At 36.3% G+C, this 25,522-nt stretch overlaps 1 protein-coding gene across 2 annotated transcripts in view; it reads left to right on the forward strand.

Moving 5' to 3' along the window:
* The window catches only part of LOC111147414 (zinc and ring finger 2), a 97,881-nt gene that overhangs the window by 64,773 nt on the left and 7,586 nt on the right, over positions 1-25,522 (forward strand). For both annotated transcript variants that reach the window (XM_022503420.1, XM_022503421.1), the window contains exon 3: positions 19,614-19,719. In XM_022503420.1, coding sequence (XP_022359128.1) covers positions 19,614-19,719 — 106 coding nt within the window. The remainder of the gene's footprint in view (positions 1-19,613; positions 19,720-25,522) is intronic.

A 25,522-nucleotide genomic window follows, 5' to 3' on the forward strand; every position in this document is an offset into this window, starting at 1 on the left:
ACTGTGAGAGCAGGAACACAAAAAAGGGGAATGGGAGAAGGAGAAGCAGGCTTTCTGCCCAGCAGGGAGCCCGATGTGGGGCTCCATCCCAGGACAGTCGGATCATGACCTGAGCCGAAGGCAGACCCTTAACAACTGAGCCCCATAACCAACCATTTATTACTTGAAATATATATTTAATGCTTTTTCTCCCCCTGTTTAAGTCACAGTAGCCCTGATAATTCAAAATACTGCCCTGGATTTGCCTCAGAGATGGGCTTGAATAGTATCTCCCCAGCCACTGAGTGGTTTGGTTTCAGGGAAGGCAGTATTAGAACAGTGGCGCTGTATTTGGGGGGGGATTGTAATTAACTCTTAACATTTTAAGTGAAGTAAGGTAATATAACAGTAAAAGCTGTAAAGAATATATTCTAGATGGCACTCCTTTGCCATCCAAATAATCATAAGATTTATGATTTGCTTGTTTTTTCCCATTTTCTGCTAGACTGATTTGGGGTCTCCAGGCTTCTTGACCTTTCAGCACCTCCTAGATTACTGTTATTTGGGTGTTCTCTTACCTTAATCTCTTTAAACTCTACTCCTTGGTGTTTACCTCAGTCTTAGGCCTTTCCTTATAATGCTTTTTGGTGCCTGTAACCCTTTTTTTTTTTTTTTTTTTTAAGATTTTATTTATTTCTTTGACAGGCAGAGAGCACAAGTAGGCAGACAGGCAGGCAGAGGGAGAGGGGGAAAAAGCAGGCTCCTTGCTGAGCAGAGGGCCCCATGCAGGGCTCCATCCCAGGACCCTGTGATCATGACCTGAGCCTAAGGCAGAGGCTTAACCCACTGAGCCACCCAGGCACCCCACAAGCAACCTTTTTATAACTAAAAAATCTTTAATCAATACCTAGATCTTGATTTCTAAATCTTTAAAAATCTCTAGTGAAAAGAACCAGACTCCATTGGCAAAGCGGCTGATTCTAGGGCTGGAGCAGAGAAAATAAAGAGGAACCTGGAGATTTTGTGTTGTCTGAAAGCTAGGAAGTGTTCGAAATTCAAAAAGTAATATGGTGTCAGAGGGACACAGGAACCAGTCTCAGAGAGCTCCCAATGAACAATTTGAGCAACAAAATTGGTATAGAATAATACTGAGTTAAAACCAAAAGTTTAGGGGCGCCTGGGCGGCTCAGTGGGTTAAGCCTCTGCCTTCGACTCGGGTCATGATCTCAGGGTCCTGGGATCGAGCCCCGCATCGGGCTCTCTGCTCAGCGGTGAGCCTGCTTCCTCCTCTCTCTGCCTGCCTCTCTGCCTACTTGTGATCTCTCTCTCTGTCAAATAAATAAATAAAATCTTAAAAAAAAAAAAAAAAAAAAAAAAACAACAACAACCAAAAGTTTAAGTTAAATATATCTGAGTCCATCAGTCAGTCAGTAAATGAATACAGAATAGGAAAAGTTTAACCTGGAGACTTAATCCTAAAATGCAAACCATACATTTCTTTAGTTTTAAAAAAAAAAATTAAATTTCCGCATTCACAAATGTGGTGATATAAAAGAATTTTCTTCCAAAATCTTACGTGCCATATATGCTCTCTGATTATAAGTACTCCCAGAATACACCTGAACATACTGTATGTGGCACATATCCGTAGTTTGAAGTACATGATCTTACTTTTTTTTTTTTAGATCTTAGTTTATTATAAACATCGTAGTGTGCATGAGAAGGATTTAGAGGAATGAGTGCTATTATTGTAAGCCCAGCAACACAAGAGTTTATCATTTTTAGAGGGAAGATGTGAGTTAATCTTTGTATTATTTTGGGTTTTATATTGTGGAATTCTCACATGAGGGCTTCTATCATGAAGTCTTATTTTCTAACTTAAACATTTTATGGTTATTATATACAGAGTACAGAAAAGTTGAATATATAGTTTACTCATTAACAAAAGACTCAACTGGACTATGTGTGTTACCCTTTATTAAATTGGTAAGAAAGATGTATGCTGTCTTTTTTCAAATTGAGGTAAACTTGGTATATAACATTATATAATAAGTTTCAGGTGTACACACTGTCCTTGCTCAGTGCTGTTCTAAGTTTTCAGTGTTTACCTGTCAAGGAAACATGGTTTGTCTCTACATTTGTTTTGATTCATTGAGAACCTATATATTTACTGTTAAACTTAAGTTTATATCTAGTATTTTATAGTTTTGTTACTGTTACAAATAGCATTTGTTTTTACCATTTGAATTTCACACTGGTTTTGCTGATACAAAGAGAAGCTATTGGTTATAGGTGAATCCTTGGATTTTCTAGACTTGTAACTCTCATCTGCGAATGAAGGTGTTTACAAGTTTTATATACATGTTTTGTTTTGTTTTGTTTTGTTCTGTTTTTTTGTTTTGTTTTTCAAAGATTTTATTTATTTATTTGACAGACAGAGATCACAAGTAGGCAGACAGGCAGGCAGAGAGAGAGGAGGAAGCAGGCTCCCTGCTGAGCAGAGAGCCCAATGTGGGACTCAGTCCCAGGACCCCGAGATCATGACCTGAGCTGAAGGCAGAGGCTTAACCCACTGAGCCACCCAGGCACCCCACATGTTTTGTTTTTGTCTTACTGCAGTAGTTTGAAGCTTAAAAATGATGTAGATAATAATGGCGCAGTGGGCATGCCTGTCTTGTTCATTGTCTTTAGAGTTTCACTGCTTAATGGATGCTTGCTTTGAGTTATGGTAAATTATATTTATTGAATACATGTCATTTTTCTTTTTTGCTTTAGGCAAAAAATAGCTTAATTTTATTAAATGCTCCCCCCTTTTTAAAGATTTTATGTATTTATTTGAGAGAGAATGAGAGGGGGTAGTGTCAGAGGGAGAACAGACTCCCTGTTGAGCAGCGAGCCGACCTGGGACTTGATCCTGGCACTCCAGGATCATGACCTGAGCTGAAGGCAGTTGCTTAACCAACTGAGCCACCCAGGAGTCCCAACTTTATTCCCTTTTTTATTTGTTGATAAATTATGTTGATTTTGTAACATCTTAGTCGAGTTTTCTTGATTTCTTTTTTTTTTTTTTTAGATTTTTATTTATTTATTTATTTGACAGATCACAAGTAGGCAGAGATGCAGGCAGAGAGAGAGAGAGGGAAGCAGACTCCCTGCTGAGCAGAGAGCCTGATGTGGGACTCGATCCCAGGACCCTGAGATCATGACCTGAGCCAAAGGCAGCGGCTTAACCCACTGAGCCACCCAGGCTCCCGAGTTTTCTTGATTTCTAATGTGACTGGATTGAACTCTGTTTGACCCTGTGTTACTGCTCTATTAAAACATCGACACCAAACTTACGTTAGACGAAAATAATGCTGGCAAAAATGAATGGGAACGCTCCTCTCCATCTTTGCTCTGGGATAATTTAACCTAGAAAGTACTGTTCTTCTCAGATCAGATAAGAGTTCACCTATAAAACCATCTACCTTTTAAAGGTAGATCTATGGCAGTCTTTCTGACTTTTGTGATCATTAGTGTGTTCAGATTTTCCTACTCCTGAGTTGGTTTTGAGAATTTGCGTTCTGCTAGAAAATAAATCTTATCCTCTAGATTTCGTAATTAATTGTCATAGCATTGCATATAACATTTTCTTACAGTTGTTTTAATCTTTTAATGTCTTTGGCTATATTGCCTTTTTCATTCAAATGTTTCGTTCAAATGTTACACCTTTTTGTTTTGTACTTATTGTGCCTTACACTAGCTAGCTAAAAGGGGCATATATTTCATTGATATTTTCAAAGAAGCTGTTTCAGAGTTGTAAATAAAGCTACTAACTTATTATTACTAAGTACAATTTAAAGCTCCTTTTTTCAGGATTTTTTTTTTTTTTTTAAGATTTATTTTTATTTATTTGAGAGAGTGAGAGCGCAGAGATGGAGGGCTTGATCCCACCAGGACCCTGAGATCATAATCTGAACTGAAGGCAGACACTTAACTGAGCCATCTAGGTGCCCCTTTTTCAGTCTTCCCATTTTAATAGTAAAACTGTTTTAGAAATAGAAGTACTTTTCTTGTAAGAGCTTTAGTTACTCTATCTGGGATTTTAATATAAAACGGTCTTGTTACTTACTAGATAACTTTTCAGTTTTTAATCTGCGTGATTCAGGGGTTAGCTAGGAAAAAAAACTTCTGCATTTCAAAGATAGATTTTTGGGGGGACAGATATGTAATGAAAAGTCACTTCTGATGGCGATACTAGATTTACTTATTTTTAAAATACATATCTGTGTATATATATCTCTAATAAATTGAGTCTGATTACATTATTGAAATAGTCTGTATCCTTGCTTATGTCTGGTCTACATAGTCTGACAGATTTAGGAAGGAGTTTTTTACAGTATCCCTTCTGTGGCTGCAATTTTATCAATTTTTTCTTTTTAAAGTCTCTTAAATTTCTTTTGGTGATACTTGCCTTGTAGCACATTTTTCCCTGGCTTTATGTATTTCATAGCTATGTTATTTACACAGATATTTATGATTTTTCTTTTGTATTGAATGTTTTTATACTATATGCTTCTCTCTTTTGCTTTACTTAGTAATAGTCTGTTTTATCTAATATTATTTTGACTAATGCTTTTTAAAAACTGTGAAGGGCCTGAGGTTTTAGCCTTCCTGAAAGCTGACAAGTTAGCCTGCCACAGTTTGATAGATTCTGGCAGAAACCAGAATCAAACAAAGGACTTCTAATGTTACTACTCATAGCAATAGCCAGAATAATCAGCATTTTCTTATGCTCCTTCCTCCATCACCTCCACAGGGTGTTGTGAGAAGGACCGGGTGGTATCTGCACACTCAGTAAGTTGCACTGCAGAAGAGGAGACCTGAGCTTAGGTAGGGAACCTGAATCTTTCATCCTGGGAAGTAAGCCGTCTGCCCTTGGCTCCAGAGGACACTGTCTCCATCTTCTGAGGCTGTTTGCTCTACAAAAATCATTGAAAAGAGAGCCTGAGACATGCTGAAACATGAGAGACCCATGGAGAATTGTCTCCCAACAATTTTTGTTTGCATTCACCTGCTGGCTTTTACCTCACCTTTTTCGTGTTACTGTTTTTAATTTTGTGTTTGAATAACATGTTTGCCGTGGTCCCAAAGCAAAGAGGCACAAAGACTATCCAGTGAAGGCTCCCTCTCTCCTCAGTCCCTCATCATCCTTTCCAGGGGCAGCCAGTCCTACCGTTCTTGTGACCCTTCCAGAAATACTTAATGCTTATGTAAATATATACACATAATCTGCCCCCACACTTTTTATATGGTGATACCATGCTTTAGATGGTTCTGAACTTCAAGTTTTTTATTCATAATATGTCCTGGAAATTATTCCAAATGAATTTAATGGTTCTTTACAATCACCTTATATTTTATAGGTGGGCGAGCCACAGCTGATGAACCAGTCCCTTATTGATGGATGTTAAATTGTTCCTGGTATTTTTTATGTGTATGAGTAGGTCTATGGGATACAGTCCTGGAAGCCTTTCTTGGTCCATGATGTATGTGAATTTGTTATTTCTGATAATACTTGGGAGTTTTACCTTCAGTGTAGTGCTGGAGTGTATTTGGTAGTATCTCAGTTAGGATTTTTGTAAGACTGAGATTGGACTGGTGTGGGGGTAATCTTTTTTGAGTCTTAGAATCAATGTTATGCTTGCTTCAGAAGAAATCATTTAGATTTCCTTTTTCTATACTCTGCAGCTGTATAAATAGCATTCAAATCATCTGAACTTCAGAGGTTTGGTATAACTCCCTGTGGAAGTGTCTGGGCCTCATGCTTTTTGAGGATCGCTCTAGGACAGCTGTCTCTGATTTCTATAGAAATTGATCTGTTTGGATTTCTGCCTTCAGTCTGTTTTGCTTCTTTAAAGTAGAAAATTATATATTTCATTGCTGCATATTGTTAGCAAATTAGTATCTTAAGGATTTATTTTCTGCCAAAATGTGATATTTTCCTAGTTTTTTCTTAACTTAATGTATCAGTGTTTGCTGTCTTTCACCCTTTTTATTATTGGTCTTAGATACCTTTGGGTCTACCATTTTTTCCTGTTTTAAAATTCATTTCTCAGGCTTTTAAAAATATTTATTTTTTCTGATTCCTTAGATGTGCTTTTCCTTGTCTACTGGGAGGTATTAATTAGTTTTCTTTCGTTCTTCTTTTTTCCTTTCCTTCCTTCCTTTTTCTTTCCTTTTCTTTCTTTTTTTTTTTTTTAAGATTTTATTTATTTATTTGACAGGGAGATCACAAGTAGGCAGAGAGGCAGGCAGAGAGGAGGAAGCAGGCTCCCTGCCAAGCAGAGAGCCCGATGTGGGACTTGATCCCAGGACCCTGAGATCATGACCCGAGTCGAAGGCAGAGGCTTAACCCACTGAGCCACCCAGGCGCCCTCTTCCTTCCTTTTTCATCATAAATATGCAAGGCTGTGAGTTTTTCACGTATAGATTCTGATATATATTGTTTTTATTACTGTTACTTTCTTCTTGTTGAATAGATATTGTATATCTTGGGAATCTCTTCTTTAACTCAGAAGTGAGAGTCTTTAAATTCCCAGGCATTAGGTGCCTTTTTCTTCCAGTTTCTCTGTTTTCTAGTTTTACTATATTATGATCAGAGGATGCTCTCTGTACTATTTTTGTATTTTAATTTACTAAGTTTTTCTTTGTGGTTTAATATGTGGTCATTTTGGGCAGACATTCTATATTCATGTTCAGTTTAAGGTCTTCCATATCCATCTTGTTTGTCACTTGATTTGTCATGGACTGAAGTGAATTTAAGTTTACTGCTGATGTTTGTTTTTATTTGTATTGCCTGTACTTCTTTACTTTATAGAATGTTGCTATGATTTTGTTATTACATAATTATTATAACGTAGGTGCAAATTGCATCTTTTAATGTTTAAAGGGTCCTGTGTCTCCTTTAATGCTTTTTGCACTATGACCTTGTATGATATTAAGAGTATAATTCTTTTTTTTTGTTTGTATTTGCCTGATTGGTGTTTTCCTTTTATTTTCATCTTTCATCTTTTTGTTTCAGATAATGGTTCTTGTGTACAATACAGGGTTAATTTTATTTGGGATCCAATCTGATCCCCCCCCTCCCCTTTTTTTATTTTTAAACTGTGTTGGATTAGTCCATTTACATTTAGTAATGAAGCTGGTTTTAATTCTGGCGTTTTGTATTGTGCTTCCTGTTTTTACAGCTTTTTAAAAACATTGACTGAGTAGCCAGTTTTTCTTTGCTCCATATTTCTGCTTTAGTTAGGAAGAACTGTATTTCTTTTTTTAGAGATTAATTTCATAAGTGTAAGTATAACTATAGGATAACATTGATACTCATATTTTTATACACTATTAATTTCTTTGAGCAATGATGAAATATGAAATGATGAATGAAATGATAAAATCCTCCCCTTTTTAAGATTTTGAGAGAATGAGCAGGGGGAGGGGCATAGGGAGAGGGAGAAACAGACTGTTCACTGAGTGGGGAGCCCCATGTCAGGCTGGATCCCAGGACCCTGAAATCATGACCTGAGTCAGAGTCAGACACTTGAACAACTGAGCCACCCAGGCACCCCAGTTTCTTACCTTCTTCTATATCCTGATTTTGGTTATTACATTATCTGTTTACTTTTAGTAATATTAAATATATTTATACTTCTGTTACTTGCTTTGTCAGCTTTAAATGATACTTTTTGACACCCAGTTATTAAAGATAATAATTAGCTCTTTTGCCTTTATTTAGGTATTCAATTTATACATCATCTAATTGTAATTCTCACTTTTATTTTGTTTGCACAGTGAAGTGGATTCAGTTCTCACTACGGTCCTTTTGCCTTGGCATCTCTTGATGAGCTGAAGTTCATTCTCATGTAAATCCTTTAAGAAGGGCTCATGGGAGATAAGTTTTCTAGACTTCTTGTTTAGGCATGAAATCTTTGGGTTGCACTTTCTTTCCTGGAGGGTATTATAAATATTCTTCCAGTCCTGTAGTGTTAAAAGGCTACTATGAAGAAGTCTGAGACCAGTAGGATATTTTTAAAATAGATTTGGGTTTTCATGGCCAGTTTTTCTTCTGGGACTCATTATCTGCTTCAAATTTGCAGCTCCAGTTCTATTTTCTTTCTTTCTTTCCTTTCCTTTTTTTTTTTTTTTTTTTAAGATTTTATTTATTTATTTGACAGAGATCACAAGTAGGCAGAGAGGCAGGCAGAGAGAGAGGGGGGTGGAGGAGGAAGCAGGCTCCCCGCCGAGCAGAGAGCTTGATGTGGGGCTTGATCCCAGGACCGTGGGATTATGACCTGAGCTGAAGGCAGAGGCTTAACCCCAGTGAGCCACCCAGGTGCCCCTTTAATTTTATCTTTGGCTGTATATATGCAGTTGGATCTCTTTTGTTTTCAGTAGATACCATTTTTTTTTCTTTGTTTTTAACACTTTCTTCCTTTCCAATTTATTTTTCTTGTTTCTGACTTCTTTTTACCCCTGTGATTCCAGGAATGTGTGCTCTTCCTTAAGCTTCTAGATTCACCTTCATTTTGTAAGTTGTTTTTTCCTTCTCTTTTTCATCTTCACTCCTGAGCTGTTATATGTTTGTGTGTGCTCTAGCTGTTATATGTTTGTGTGTGATAGTTGCTTCCCTGTGTTTTCCTAAGTTGTTTGTTTGTTTGTTTGTTTGTTTGAATTCATGGCAAATAAGTTGATTTGCTGAGACTGAGTAGTAGATATATGATGTTCTGTTACACTGTTCAATACCCATATTTTATATTACAGCTGACAAATTTCGTGTTCTTCTGTCACTTATTTTGTAGTTTTTATTTTACTTTGTTCTTTTCCAGCCTCTCTGGATTGATCAAGTTGCTTTCCCTTCCCTCTGAACTAAACCACAACTTTTACTGTGCATCTTGTTATTCCTGTGTCAATTACCTTACTTCAGTGTGTATCTTTTAAACATATTTTTCTGTCATATTCCATCAAAATTAAGGGTTTTCTTTGTGTTCTGTCCCTCACCTCCTTCCCTTACTATCTGTAACTCTGGGATGTTACGAAACAGTTTATATTCTACATCATTAAGTTTGCATTGGTGAAATACTGTTTTCATTTAAAAAACCTATGGTTTTGCTTATTTGTGATCTCTGTCAAGTAAATAAACTCTAAAAAAGGGGGGGGGCGCTTTGGTGGCTTAGTGGGTTAAAGCCTCTGCCTTTGGCTTAGGTCATGGTCCCAGGGTCCTGGGATCAAGCCCGTCATCGGGCTCTCTGCACAGTGGGGATCCTGCTTCTCTCTCTCTCTCTCTTTCTCTCTCTCTCTGCCTACTTGTGATCTCTCTCTGTCAAACAAACGAATAAACTCTTTAAAAAAACAAAAACAAAATAAAAAACCCATGGTTATGATAACAGTTTTAGTCAAAGTATTACCTATTCACATTTCACTTACACATGCTTAGTTGCTCACTGCGATTTTTTATACTCTTCATTTTTCTGTTTATTGAGATTTTTGTTCTTCTCATTTTCTTTTGTTAGAAGCATTTCCATGAATAATTTCCTTAGACAGCCTTTCATGTATTATATACTTAATGAGCTGTTGCATGTCTAGATGTTTTTGGCTTGCCTTCATATAGAATACAGGATACTGTTACTTCAGGTTTTTGGGTTTTTTTTTTAAAGTCTATAAAATTGTTATCTAACTATTAGTATTATACATGAGAAATCTGGCTAGGTCTCATTATTTTTCATTTTAAGTTCTTTACATTTTGGAAGCATACAGGTCGATTTTATGTTTTGAAGGTTGGAATTCTATTTTTTACAGGATGTGTCTGTTTTAGTATTTTTCCACCCTACTCCTATCTCTGATTAATCCTGCTTAAAGCTTCATGAGCTCTTTCAGTTTAAAACTCGAGTCTTCAGTCAGCTCAAGGATTATTTTCTTCTAGTATTTCTTTGATTAATACTTCTTTCTGTGTTTCTTTTTCTCTTTCTTTAATTTCTATAATTTCAGTATTAGAGCTGGATTTGTCCTCTGTGTCTTATGTTTTCATTCATGAATTTTTGGAGGGTTGTTTTTTTTTTTTTTTTTTTTAGTTACTTATATGACATTTATTCTAGATTACTAATTTAGTTTTCTGCAGTGACCTTTCTTCTTCCCCTTCTCTGAAATACTAAATTAAAAAATTTCGGGTTTTGGTTCTAGGAACTTTTGCTTTATAAAGTTGTCTTCTTGTCCCTCCATGCCTTGTTGGCTTCCTTCCCTTCTTTCTGACACTGCTGTACTCACCTGTTTCGTTTCTTCAGCTTGGTTTACCTTCATTCACACTGCTGTGTATACTTAAATAGCTCATGACCTTTCTCTCTTACATTATGTCAGCAGTTGTAGAATTTGTTGCCACACATGTAGATGATAGTGTTACTTCTTTCTCTGATAGAAGGAAGAGCCTAGTGATCATTAATTTGGCACACAGGAAACCCTGTTTGTTTGAAGGTGTTAGGAAAGAAGTTTCCCTCTTCTTCCCTCTTCTTCTTCCTTTCCTCTTGGGTGCAGGGCGAGTTCTGTCTTCAGCCCAGTTTGGTGGCTTTTTTTGGTTTCTCAGTGTCAAAGCAGCCTGGTTCTCTTGTCCCCATGAGAGTCATTCAGGTACTCCTGATTGATTGCCTGAACACCTTAAGGATTGGTAGACTTTGAGCAGGCCTATTGAAAAGAAATAAACCTTACAAATGAGTGTATTTTCCCTGTCCTTGGAAGATTTGTTAAGCCTTTTCATATTTGCTTTTTCTTGCTTTCATTACATGAGGTTCAGATGAATCTAGATTTAGATTGTCCAGGTTCCAGCAATTAGTCACCATTATTCTAGTAATTTAGTAGTCAGATGAAAGGGGATCAAGAAAGAAGTCTCTGTTGCCATCGTTTCCTAGCTATTACTGTCAGAGCTCCTAGACTGGACATTTTCAATAGCTTTCCTGTGCATACATAGCTTTCAATACTTTACCTGTACATAGTAATCAACCTATAAGTATTTGTTGGCAAACTCAGTATATGTCCAGTGCTTTCTGGTTGATTGCCTGATAACCTTGTCGGTAAAGGAATCAGTACGCGTAACAGAAACAGGTCTAGCTTATCTGAGTAGTCATCAGTCTGCAAAGTGCCCAGGTCACTGAAACAACCACCCCCAGGTTTGGGACGTTTTCTTTGTTCATTGGCTGTTTCTTTGTCACTTGGTGTTTTCTCTGATCCGCTGAGATCTGTTGCTTTATCGGTTGTTCAAAAAGTACTTATCAAGTACTTACTGTGTGTAAAACAGTATGCTACGTGCTAGAGGAAGCAGAGCGCACAGGGTTCCCTGCCTTCCTGGATTTATCGTCTTCATTAGAGGCTGCAAAGTATCCACTGCATCTGACCACATTCTCTTAATTGGCTTACACAGTATCAACATGGGTTTTTATCAGTCACTATTTTGCAGAATGAGACATTTCACTTAAAAACCTCAATTTGCAGCTGCTTTAAATACGTAACATCTGGCCATACTGGGGCCCTTATTCTTTTTTAAAGATTTTTTAAAAAAATTTATTTATTTGACAGAGATCACAAGTAGGCAGAGAGACAGATAGAGAGGTGGAAGCAGGCTCCCTGTAGAGCAGAGAGCCCGATGCGGGGCTCCATCCCAGGACACCAGGATCATGACCCTTATTCTTAATACGGCATTTGGCTGGAGTAGCAAGTGCCCCCGCCCCCCGCCCCGCCTTTGGATGGGACCTTGTGCATCAGTTTGTTGCAATTACCTCTTCACCCTTAAAACTGAGACCAGATTCAGTTGGCATTCATCGTCACAACTGTGCTCTTCTTTTTTCTTACACAGAGATGAAAAAGTTGAGTTGCTCTTTGAATGTTTTCTGGCTATTCTCCCTTTAGGCATTTGAGTTTGTGACCTTTGTATGGTACTTATTAGCCTACTAATTCTCTTACAGCCTCTGGAGAACCGGCAGGACAGACGTGCTTCAGCTTTAGTCAACAGGAGCAGTAGACACACACACATTGTGATACTCCTTCTCAAATTCGTTCTAACAAAATGATGGAGCCCTAGTTACATAAATCTGATAATTCTGACATAATACGTATTTTTCCATGCTATAATACCATTTGAGTTGACATTTTTCAGTTTACTTCAAGAATGCTGTAGTAAAATTTTACTTATATTCAGTTAATAGCTCAAACCTTTTAAGTGTTTGAACATTTTTGTTTTCACATTTATTAGCTCTTTTGTTTTTAAGCGTTCGTATTAAAGACCATATGAGATAAAGGTATTATGACCTGCAGTTTAGTTGAAGAAAAATGAGGCTTAAAGAGGTTTGCACTTTGTCTGAAGTCCAAGCCTGTTCTTTTTTCTATGAGACTGTCTTCTTCCATTTGTACTGTCTCATTAGATCTTCACAACAATCTTAAGAGACAGGTGGAGCGGGTTCCATCATTTCTTTAGATTGGAGAAAACAAACTCAGAGGAAGAGTCCTTTTCTTGCTGGTGGTGACATAGCTAATCTTCAGAACTTGCTTGCTGCTAGACATTTCACAGGTCTTACTTAATTCTTACCACTCCCCTATGACATAGGTATTGTTATTCTCATTATATTGCTAAGTAAGTCGAAGAGTTGGAATTTGAACCTAGAACTGTATATAAATAACAGTTTGTTGTTGTTGTTGTTACATCCTATTACCCAGGTTGCTTAACTCTCTCTGTATTGCTATTAGTAGCCTACGTTATAATTCAATACATTAATTTTAAACGTACACAATAAGAAATGAAGCTTGAAAATCAGCTTTTTTTGTATTTTTAGGACCGGTGTTTTTCTCTCTGCAGTGATTCAAAACAAAGGTGGACCAAATTTAAGTTTAGTTCAAAGTCTATATTTTCTATTTTTGTGTGTTCAGCAGTTGCAGAATATTCCTTTACTTTTTAATGTGGATACCTTGTCTGAGAAAATAACTGGTTTAGAGTTTACAAGTTAGTGTTTGGTTGTGAATTTTGGTTTATTGTTCATTTGTGACAGGGAGGGGGCATAAGAAAGTTCTCTTGATTTGAAGATTAGGGAATAATTTGGTAATCTAATAATTTCTTGGGTGACTTGTATGACTTCTGGCAGTTTGTTACATACCCAATTTTATATAATACTCAACCCTAGCTAGCCTTTTAAAGTAAGTTAAGAACAAAAGGCCCAAGAAAGCTAAATCTATTTATTGAGTCTGTGTTCCTTTTGTATATTTTACCTATTAAAGTCTTTAGTTTAGGTTCCATTTTATTCCACTTACATTTTTATTTTCTTGGAGAAGGTGCCAAATGTCTGCATTTCCAAAAATATTTCCAGGAATACACATTTTTCCTTAAAAGTCATCAGAAAGGTCAGAAGTTCTATCCACTTTTAAAGAAATAGTCTTAATATTAAATTGTTTCTAACAATATAGATGAAAAGTAGCTATGTGTTTAGTCAGTTCTCAGTTATATTTAAAGAAAACCTTGATGTAGTAATCATCAATGGCGTCAAGGCAGAGGAAGCCAACAATTCCTAGTTGAACCAGAGTGTCTAAAAAGGATAAAAGCAGATGTTGACCATGAACTTTGAGTTTTAGGCATTTTAATAAAGGTCATTCCCATGTTTTTATTGATGTATTTGTCTTATAGTGAAAATGGCAGTTTCCCTCTATTAAGTATCATTTCTAGTTCCCCTTACGATATTTAAGTACAGTAGCAGCTCACGGATCTATGATCTAATGTTAACTTTGTCTTTTAAGTCCACTGGAGATAAATTTATTTCTGAAAGTATTTATTAATAAGCCCTGTGAGCCCCTATTTTTCATTCTTTGAGTAATTGCTTCTTACTAATGTTACGAATTTTTTTAATTCTTGATTTTTCTAGGGATTATTTCACATTTCAGCTGCTTTTGTTTTCTACTGCTATCATTGAGGGTTCAAGAACAAAAAATAAGTCTTCAGGTAACATGCCTGATCATAGTAGTGCTTGGCATTGTATTTTGCTGAAAAGATCATATATCTGTTTGGATGCTTGATCTGAAAACAAAGTTGTGATGATTATGAAATTTTCGCATGGAGTTTTCTTGGCTGCCTCTAACAAATTTGGTCTTATTCTCTTTCTTTTCAAAAGGATTTTTTTTTTTTTTTTTTTTGGGCTGTCTGCTTTTTTTCATGTCTTGATCTGCAATAACTATATGGATATGTGCTTGTACTTGCTAAATATTTTAATTTTGCATATTTGGCTGCTTGAATTTTAAGTAATTTTTTGGGCAATGCAGAGTAAGAGCTTGAGGCTATAAGTGAAATAGCAATCTACAGAAGTTTTTAATTAGTTTATAAATGTATGTTGCTTATCTGTCACATTATTTTCAGGTTTTGTATTTTACTAAAATGAAAGAAAGTTTAAAATTCAGTTTTTCAGTTATGCTGACCACATTTCAAGTGCTGTTTTCAGGCCATATGTGGCTAGTAGCTTTCAGTTAGGCAGCACAGATAAAAAGGCTGTTTCTGTCACCATAGAAAAGTTCATACAAGGAAGTAAGCAGTAAAGTGTAAGCTCATTTCTGATACCAGTTTTGACAGCTCGATTACTCCAGAAGATAAAGCATATGACCAGTCGTGAATATACTTCCTCTAAATACGTAGCCTTCTCTGTCTTGAGTATTTCATACTTAAGGTAGCCTGAAACAGGTCATTCGCTTCACTATTTATGCTATTTTAAAGTGAAATTGTTTCTTGTAGCAAAATTCATGTAGTAAATGACTTAGCCTAAAATTGAATCCTAACCCCAGAACTTACGTTAGTAATTTCTGCTAAGTTACTTAACTTCTTCGAGCCTCAGTTTCCTTATCTGTAAAATAGAGGTAACATTAGTTACGTCATAGGATTAATAAATAGAGAACATTAACTATATGTAAAGATACGTAACAGAGGGGACATTTATAGTACTTTTAAATATAGAATGAAGCCAGAACATTGAAAAATCGGGCAGTGTTTTTTGCATGGACTTTTTCCCACCCTTGGAACTACAATAGGTCTCTAGAAATGGTTAGGTCAAGATTATCCTGTAGAAGTTTCTGGTGGCCATGGAATTATTAATGACATCATGTGAAGTTCAAACAACTACAATACCAGAATGAGGAGAAAAAGATAGAAAAATGACCAGCTTTGTTTTGGGGGAAGTCTGAAAAGTACTTTCTGAAAAAAAGGGTAATAACAATGAATATTTTGTATAATGTTTCGATAATTTATAAAGTTTTTCACATAATTCATTCTTTATTTTTTGAAAAGATTTTATTTATTTATTTGACAGAGATCACAAGTAGGCAGAGAGGCAGGTGGGGGGTGGGAGGGGAGCAGGCTCCCTGCTGAACAGAGCACCCGATGCGAAGCTCGATCCCAGGACCCTGGAATCATGACCTGAGCTGAAGGCAGAGGCTTTAACCCACTGAGCCACCCAGACTCCCCTTTTACATAATTCTTTAAAATATCCTCTCTATAATATTTTGAGTACCTTTTTTATACCGATATTAAAGAAGACTAAAAGAAAACTCAAAGTTGAGCAACATTTTGGAGGTTACATAGGTAACTGGGAGGATAGAAATTCCTATTTTCAACTTTAAATCTTATGTTCTTTCTGCTTTACCATACTGTACAATTGATAGCAGTTGTGTTTCTGGGACAGGTGTAGATTACAGAATCTCTAGGGATGGGGCCCATGTATGTGTAATTTACTTTCTTCTGTATTGAGATAGAATGCCTACCCAAGTGATTCTGGTGCCCACCTCTAGTTAGAAAACATTGCTCTCTTCCTGGTTTAATTCTTCTTTTTCCGTATCAGTATATCTAAATTAATGCCCACACCATATGAATAAGACAAAAAAAAGAGACTGGTAAACAGTACAGTGATTTAACTTTTTAGTGTTCCAAATGTTTAGATAGGACAACAGCAACATTTGAAAAAGCAGTAGAAGTGTAGTTTCCTATTAACTATCTTTAGTGCCTCTGGTTTATAAATGCTTGTGGAGAGCTGGAATCCAGTCAGACTAGCTAACTATGGAAGTTAAGTCTCTTAGTGTTCCTTTCTCTACTTCTCTAATAACAATTTTGACTATTAATAGTCTGCCTTCGATGTATTGCAGTCCTGAAATGTTGACTTCATATTGCTTATAGTAGTACCTTTGTGAATGTTTTAAATTGACATTGACTAGCTAAAGATGTTTAACATTTTTTCCCCCAGCTGTCTTGAAGATGCTTCAGTGTCCTGGATTTAGTAGTTTTTCCCAACCATATTTAACTCTGAATGTTTTCCATTACCCAGCTCAAAACTTTCCTTTGAATGGAAGGACACTGTCATAATGGGATGGGAGAGGGGACTATTCTAGCAAACCCCCATGTAGGCAAAAATGAACCATGTTGCATAGTGAATTTTAAATCTGAAAGTTACTCATTTGCTATTTGAGACAGCAACCCAGGTTTTGCAGTGAATGAACTGTCTTTTGACTCAGAGTTGCCTATCAAAATGCAGTTTGATTACTGGCTGCAATATGTTCAGGCTACCTTTTAATTTTCTAAGCAGAGATCATTTCACTTGAAGCTATTTACAGGGAATATAGGTGGCTTCTGTATTGAATTTGCTTGGGATGTTCTTGTATATAGGTGTACCTTTCTTAACATAGAATATGTAGTTTTGATTATTTTTCATTACTAGGGCTTAGGGAGCTTACGATTAAATGGCTGACTTTAATACGGCATTTTAGATTAAACTAAAATGATTCTTTTTAACTTAGTACCTGCAAAGCATAGCAGTATATTCTTAAAATAAATATCATTATTGTTAATTATATGCAGATTATATTTGTCTTTGTTGTACCATAAATAGTTTTACTTAAAAACAGGATAAAACCAAGACCTTCAAGATACTAAAATTTTCCCAACTCAAAGATTTTTAAAGACCTATTCTAATAAAGAATTGAGACTTGGTCATAGGTCACCATAAAAGTATTGTTAAGACACTTTTCTGTGAACAGTGCATTCAGGAGCTTATACTTAATGATTTTCAGTTCTTTTCATTTAGTGCTGACAATCTGTTACATAGTAGCATGTGGCAGAAATATGATAGTGCTTTTTATTTTTTAAAAGCTGGTCTGTTTCATTTTCTTAAATAAGATAATATAGAGATTATATAGTTCATTTTGATTTAAATCTAGATCCAATAGTAATATATTCCAAAAGATAGAAAATGTGATATCATATTTCACCAATTCTGAGACATTCTTCCTTTTCATACTTTAACAACTCTGGAAAATGAGATGCATCTTAAAGTTGATTTTTTTTTTTTTTTCTTTTAATTTTTTTTTTTTTTTTAAGGCTTGGTAAAAAGTGTCTTTTTTTTTTAAAGTTTATTGTATAACTCACATTCATTGTTAACGATGTGGTATATCATGGTATATCTTTGCGGTGAAAGAAATTGATGCTGTGAGAATATGCTATATTATTTGGAGTTACAGGCCTTTAGTAAGATCTTCAGTGTCTCCTTCACATCCTCTCACTGCTGTCATCCTTAGTGTCATATGGCAAAACTGAAACAATTAAGTAATGAGTTTGATGTACGTTATTCAAGGGAAAATAATCCATAGATTGAGGGAGTACAATGCTTCTCCACTACTTTTGAAGGTATTCTCTCAAGAGTGGCTTTTATATGTTAGAAGAGGCAGCCGGAAAGGGGGTGGAAAGCCTGGAAGGCCCTGTTTTCTAGGGTAACTTCAGCTAGCTAAAGCCAAGTTGGAGGATTGTGACTGGTGTTAAGTTGCCTTGATAGTGAGGTGTTTTCCATAAAGGCAGAAAGATTTAGGTTTAGATTTGTGACATGGGTGGAGCCAGTGGAGTGGCCTCCTTTTGTGGGTTCCAGTATACCAATTAATAGCCACTAATTAGGTTTTTTTGTTTTTTTACATTAAACTTTTTACATAAACATTAATCTGTGGAAAGCAATCCAGAACAATAAGAGAAAAATGGAGATCAAGAGAAGGAAGGAAAGACTTGGGGTCAGGGTTTGGGTGGGTGGAGTAGAGGTAGAGGTTGGGACCTCCACAGTGAAGAAGAGAAAAATGGGGATAAGATACTAAAGGGGGGTGTTAAAGAGATCATTTTCCATTTATCCAGCTTTACTTATCCTGGTCAAGTTTCTGATTGTCATACATAGGCTTGTGAACTACCCAGTAGTTGGCTAAAATCATCCCATCCATATTCCCTAGATTCTGAATACAAAAATTTTTCTTGCCAAGGCCTTTTTCTGCAGAGGTTGCCCTATTACCCCCTCCAGCCTTACAGGTAAATGATCTGTCTGCTGGTGTAGACCCGGTAGAAATAGAGTCTGTGTTTCCTCTTACTGTGCTCTCAAAATGAATAACTGAAGGGCGAACTACCTCTTAGAGAATGCACTTTCTACAGGGAACAGTTACAGGTATATGCACAATTAAGTTTGTTGGTTTTTATAGGAGGTGTGGGAGAACCAGCCAGATAATTTTAGGAACTTTTAAAAGAACCTTGCACTTTCAGCATTTAGATAGAGGTTGGTCTAAGTCTTTTCTCTAGCCTATTTGATTTTTATTTCTACAGACAGTAATTTAATTACTTGTGGTATAAATTCATATTGTTTTCCTGCTTTAGTTTTCCCTTCTCTACACTTACGAGTATACATTCTCATATATTTGGCAGTTTTTCCATACTCTCTAGCAGTGGCATGTTTTAGTTCCATCATTTTACCTGGCTAACATACTCTTGTTTTTGGCAAGATCCTTTAAAAAATTAAGCTTCAACATTTAAAAAAATTTAAATTTTTAGTATAAAACATCAATTGAAGGAAATCCACCCCCCCCCCAAAAGGAGTTTTCACTTTGTAAAGGGTTTTACTGTAGCACTATTTTAAACACTCTGCAGGGCCCTCTGAAAGCCAGTCTAATTGCTCCCTGGTGTGGCCAGGCACTGTTCTAGAAAAGGAGTAAGAAGAATTGTTGCATATCTGAAATCCTCAAGTTTCCAAAAGTCCCTTTCAGAGTCTACGCAAAACTTAACCTTTATTTGATTTTCTTGAGTTAAGCAGACCTTTTTAAGAAGTCCATACTCAGGGTGATTTCTTTAGCTTACCAATTTTGTTATTTTAGAATTTTAAAAATTATAATAGTATTTTCATATCTTTTCAGCCACATTATACTCTTAAGTTTGTTTTTTTAGCTATCTTGGGCATCAAATTAATATTGATTGGTAAGAGAAGGAAAATGAATTCCAAATTGCAAATAACTGACTTGCTGATGAAGTTTTATGGCAAAGTCCTTTGCAAGTTGGAGGATTCTGCACTGTTCTTGCTTACTGTAATGCCTCAGTGAAATGGAAATGGAAATAAGATTCTGTCTATAAGTAAAGGTAAGTATTATTCACTGACCCATGAATAGTATTTCAAATACGTGTTTTATGTATTTCTGACAAAATATGCCAAATATGACAAAATGTAAAGAGTCACCACTCTTTACTAAGTGGTGTTCCCATAATTCATCTTTCAGTTTTATTGTCCTGAATTCATTTTCTCTTTCCTCAGAGGATGTACTGAGTAAAGATGCTGGGGAATGTGCAATATGCCTTGAAGAATTGCAGCAGGGAGATACTATAGCACGACTGCCTTGTCTATGCATATATCATAAAGGGTAAGTTTCTTTTTATGTTTACCAAGTTGATAGTAGAGTAAGAGGTGCTTCTCAAAATTTCAGACATTGTCCTTAGGGCTGAAAAGTTCTCTTCTTAATTGAAACACCCTCCCCCTGTTTCTTAAAAAACAACAGCCCTTTTTACCTGCTAGAACTAAGATTTAAGCCCAGATCTGGTTTGTATCCAGAAATCTACCATTTGTTAAACATCTGCTGTTACCCAGGTGTATTGTCCATAACAATCTAGCTAGGTAATCTCATGTAAACCTTGTAACAATCCCATTTTATGATTGAGGGAATAAGCCGAGGAACCACAGAAAATCTATCAAGGTCACATGGCTAGTAAGTGGAAGCGGTGAGATTTTAGCCACCTCTGTTTGGCTCCAACAACCATCTAGAGTCTCATAAAGTATTCTTGGTTTTAGAGCAACATAGGAAGATTTTTAGATTAAAAAAAAAAAAAAATCTTTTAAGGTAAACAGAAAAAAACAGAAAACCATAACATTTCAAACCAATAAAAAGAATGAGGTAGAATTTTATTTAAAGGTGTGATTGGGGAAAAGCATAGAGAACACAATAAATAATACAAAATGAGGCAAAAATAAATCAGTTATCAGTAATTTTAATAAATCTAAATAAAACTCATCAGTTGAAAGCAGACTGAAAGATTGGGATATGCCATTGCTGAGCAACACACGTAAACATAAGCATATAGAAAAATGTGAAAGTGAAGGAAGAAATAGAAAATTATGTCTGGGTGAATATGGACTATAAGCAAACTGACAAAGCTAAATTAATATCAGACAAAATAAATTTAACAAAAATATTACTAGTATGGTATCATAAAGGTATTTAAAGCCCAGTTTTGTGTGAACCTAAGAACATAGTCTCAAGATAAATATTTATAGAACTGTCAGAAAAAGTGGACAAAAATGTCATGATAATGGGAAATTTCAGCACAGTTCTCATTGACTCAAGCAGGTAGACACAAAACGAGTCAAGACCTAGAAAAATCAAACAGTACAGTTAACAGGTTTGTCTAATGGATGTATGTGTATCTGCACCTAGCAATTAGTACATTTTCTTTTCAAGAAAAGCACATGTGAAATATACAGAAATTAATGGTGTACTGGGCCATAAGGAAGTTTTAGCAAACTATAAAAAATTGGTGCCATACAGAAAGCTAGCTGTTCTCTGGCCAGTTATATATTGGTAATAAAAGATGAATAATCTTCACACATAATATTAATTAATTTGTAGATTAAAGAAGAAATACAATGGAGGGGCGCCTGGGTGACTCAGTTGGCTAAGTGTCTGACTCATGATTTCAGCTCAGGTCACGATCTCAGGGTCCTGAGATCAAGCCCTCTGTTGGACCTCGCACTGGGAGTGGAGCTCTCTTAGGATTCTCTCCCCATTCCCACCCACCCCCCAAAAAGAAAAGAAATAATGGAGCTTAAAAATACTCAAAACTGAATAATAATGAAAAACCCTTTTGACATTTTCTAGGGTGATCCTTGGAAGGCTTGTGTTAGAGTAGGAAGAAAGACAAAATCATTAAACAAGTTCTTCCTTAAGAAATTAGAAAAATGAATAAACACAAAATAGAGCAAAATAATAAAGGTGAGAGAAGAAAATAATGAAATAAAAAAATTACACACTAGAGTAGAGACCACCAAAGCCAAAAGTTGGTTCTTTAAAGATGAATAAAATAGACATGCCTCTGGCAGGTTTGTCGCTAGAAGGAGAAAGTGAACAGTATAGGAATGACAGATAACTGAGAAATGGTAGAATTGAAAAATAATTGGAAAATTTTGTGAAAAATTTTACAGTCTTTGATTTAAAAATATAAACAGAACAGGTCATTTCCTTAAGAATATTACTATATTTCCAGTTCATTATATATTATATTTTATATAATATATATTATTAATTATATGTTATGATATATAGTAATTACCAAAATGATTCAAAGAGAAATAGAAAATCTGAGTTGACTAATAACTATTACAAGTAGTTATTAAGACAAACCTTGAGAGGTGCCTGTGTGGCTCAGTTGTTAAGTATTTGCCTTCAGCTCAGGTCATGATCCCCAGGTCCTGGCATCGAGCCCTGCATCAGGATCCCTGCTCAGCAGGAAGCTTGCTTCTCCCTCTCCTACTCCCCTTGCTTGTGTTCCTTCCCTGTGTCTCTCTTTGTAAAATAAATAAATAAATAAATAAAAATTAAAAAAAAAAAAAAGACCTTGAAAAACAACAAATATTAAAAATTAAGACAAGACCTAAAAACAGGCCTATTGAAGATGGTTTGACAGCAGGTTCTACCAGACATCCAAAGAATACCATGTTAACGATTGTAAACACCTCAAATAGTAGGAAAAGATTATAGGTTCTCCCACTTATTTTATGAAAATAATATAAACTTGATACTAAAATCAGATAAGGTGGGACGCCTGGGTGGCTCAGTCAGTTAAGCCTCTGCCTTTGGCACAGGTCATGATCTAGTACTGCATCAGGCTCCTTGCTCAGCAGCGAGTCTGTTTCTCCTTCTGCCTGCCACTCCTCTTGCTTGTGCTCTCTCTTTCTGACAAAGAAGTCTTTTTTTTCTTTTTTTAAGAGAGAATCTTCTTTTTTTTTTTCCAGATTTTATTTATTTATTTGATAAATCACAAGTAGGCAGAGAGGCAGAGAGAGAAGGGGAAGCAGGCTCCCCACTGAGTAGAGAGCCAGATGCGGGGCTCGATCCCAGGACCCTGAGATCATGATCCCAGGACCCTGAGATCATGACCCGAGCCAAAGGCAGAGGCTCCAATCCACTGAGCCACCCAGGCTCCCCATGACAAATAAATCTTTAAAAAATAAGTAAAATCAGACAAGTATATGAAAGTAAATTAGAAGGCACTCTTATTTATGAACATAAATGGAAAAAATCCAAAAACATATTAGCAAACCAAATTCATCAATATATATCTGAAGTAATGCCTCATGTCTAAGTTAGATTTATGCTAGGAATGTAAAGACACTGTAAGATTAGAAAATCTAGGGGCGCCTGGGTGGCTCAGTGAGTTAAGCCGCTGCCTTCAGCTCAGGTCATGATCCCGGGGTCCTGGGATGGAGTCCTGCATTGGGCTCCCTGCTCAGCGGGGAGCCTGCTTCTCTCTCTGCCTCTGCCTGCCACTCTGCCTGCTTGTGAGCTCTATGTCTCTCGCTCACTCTCTCTTTGACAAATAAATTAAATCTTTTTTAAAAAGATGAGAAAATTTATATATATAGTATACCACATTAACAAAGGAGAAAGACCATATTTTCTCAACAAATGTGAGAAAACATTCAGTAAAACTCTATACTTAGGAATTAATGATTTCAAAACAAAAGCAAAGAATAGATGTTAGATAAATTATTAAAATTAAAGAATAAATGTTAGATAAATTATTAAAATGAATAAGAGGGGTGCCTGGGTGGCTCAGTTGGTTAAGTGTCTGACTTCAGCTAGGTCATGATCATAGGGCCCAGTGTTGGGCTCCCTGCTCAGAGGGCTCTCCATCTGCTTCTCCCCTGACTCCCGTTCACTCGCTTGCTCCCTGTTTCTGTCTCAAATAAATAAGATCTTTAGAAAAAAATTAATGAGAACTGAGGCGCCTGGGTGGCTCAGTCAGTCAAGCATCTAGCTCTCAATTGCGGCTCAGGTCATGATCTCAGGGTCATCAGATCTGGCCTCCCTGAGATGGAGCCTGCTTACGATTCTCTCTTTCTGTCCCTCACCTTCTGTACACATATGTGTGTGCTCTCTCTTTTGCTCTCTTTCTTTAAAAAAAGGGGGGGGGCACCTGGGTGGCTCAGTGGGTTAAGCCACTGCCTTCGGCTTAGGTCATGATCTCAAGGTCCTGGGATCAAGCCCTGAATCGGGCTCTCTGCTCAGCGGGGAGCCTGCTTCTCCCTCTCTTTCTGTCTGCCTCTCTGCCTACTTGTGATCTCTGTCTGTCAAATGAATAAATAAAATCTTTAAAAGGGGGGGGATTAAGAATTTAGCAGGGTTGCTAGATAGGAGCTCAACATGAAAATTGGTTGCATTTATATCCCAGTAAGAAAAAAGAAAATAAAACCTTTCTTTTAATAGAATAATGACGTTAACAGCCACAAAGCCTACAATAGCTGTAAGCTGTGTTGAGAATATATCCTACAAAAGATACTCAAGATTTTAAAATTTTACTGAAAGATACACAAGATTTAAAATTTGAGGTATACCATCTTGGGGATAGGAAGACTCCATGTCATAAAGATGTCACTTAACCCCAAATTGTGTAGTTAATATTATCCCATTCAGATCTCAGCTAGTTTTTTCATGTAATTTGATGAGTGGATTCGAAAATACACATGAACCAAAGAGTCCATATGGGAAGAACAGTCACAGTCACAAAGAAGAAAGTGCTGGGGGGACTTGCCCTGTACAGACACATTTTAAGACTGTTAGTTAAGACAAGTATGGAAAGGGCATAGGAATAGAGTCCATAAACATTTGTGTGTATATGAGAGTCATCATAGCACAAGGTTGATTAAAGCATGGATTCTTGGGAGTTAAGCCTTCCTCATTCAGATCCCAGCCCCTCCACTAATTCATTGTGTGATCTTGGTCAACTTGTACTTAGTTTTTCCCTCCCCCAGTCTATAAAATGAGGTGGTAGTACCAACTTCATCAGGTTGTTAGGAGGTTTCAAATGAATTAAATTTTAGAAAGTGTTTACACATAATAGATACTAGGTAAATATTGGGTAAGTAAATGAATAAAAAATTGATTTGGCAGAGGTGGTATTAATAGCAAGAGAAAGAATGAATTCAGTGAATGGTCCTGAGATCAGTTGGTTACTGATGTAGAGAAACAGTCAATCCTTATTTTATAGTTGAAATAAGAATCAGTTCCCAACTGACTAAACATGTGCCTATGGAAATAAAAATCAAGGTGTTAGAATGTAGAGAAATGTAGATCTCTTGGTGAGAAATATTTTTAGGACTAAGATACCCCCCCAATAAAAGCTTGAAAGAAAAGTTGATAAATTTGTATTAAAATTTAAAACTTTTTTGCATTGTGATACTAGAAAAAAGTAAAAGTAAACTAGACCTCAGATTGAGTTTTTTCCAGTATGCACAACAACACTTTGCTGGTATGGTGTCAAACAAGCTTCTCCTCCGGCAGCCTTCCGTAATGCAGTTAGCGCGCTGCTGTTGGTAAGGGGGGAGGACAGTGACGGTGTCATGATACGATCTTCATACTGGTTCTTAAAGAATACTTCTCAGCGCATTAGTGTTTGCTCCGTCAAATAAAACCAGGTGAAGGTCCATATGGAAGCAGCAGTGGCAGACCACGGCCTTGGTATGCCCTGTTGCATTGCACTTCATTTTATTGTGTTTCACAGATACAGAGCTTTTTTTTTTCTTTTTTTAAACAAATTTTAAGGTTTCTCACAACCCTGCCTAGAGCAAGTCTGTTGACAATATTTACCCAACAGCATTTGTCTTTGTGTCACATTTTGGTAATTCCCAATGATATTTCAAACTTTCTCGTTCGTTATTTGTTACAGTGATCAGTGATCATGACTCATGAAAAGCTCAGATGGTAGTTAGCCTATTTTAGCAATAAAGTATTTCTAATTAGATTACTAAAATAAGTTTATTATAAATATAGATTAATTATGTATATTTTCTTTTAATTTAAATTCAGTTAGCCAGTATAATAGTACATCATTAGTTTCAGATGCAGAGTTCAGTAATTCATCAGTTGCGTATAACACCCAGTGCTCATCACATCC

The sequence above is a fragment of the Enhydra lutris genome, unplaced genomic scaffold (assembly GCF_002288905.1).
Source record: "Enhydra lutris kenyoni isolate GAN:26980312 unplaced genomic scaffold, ASM228890v2 scaffoldscaffold16, whole genome shotgun sequence".
NCBI classification, from domain to species: domain Eukaryota; kingdom Metazoa; phylum Chordata; class Mammalia; order Carnivora; family Mustelidae; genus Enhydra; species Enhydra lutris.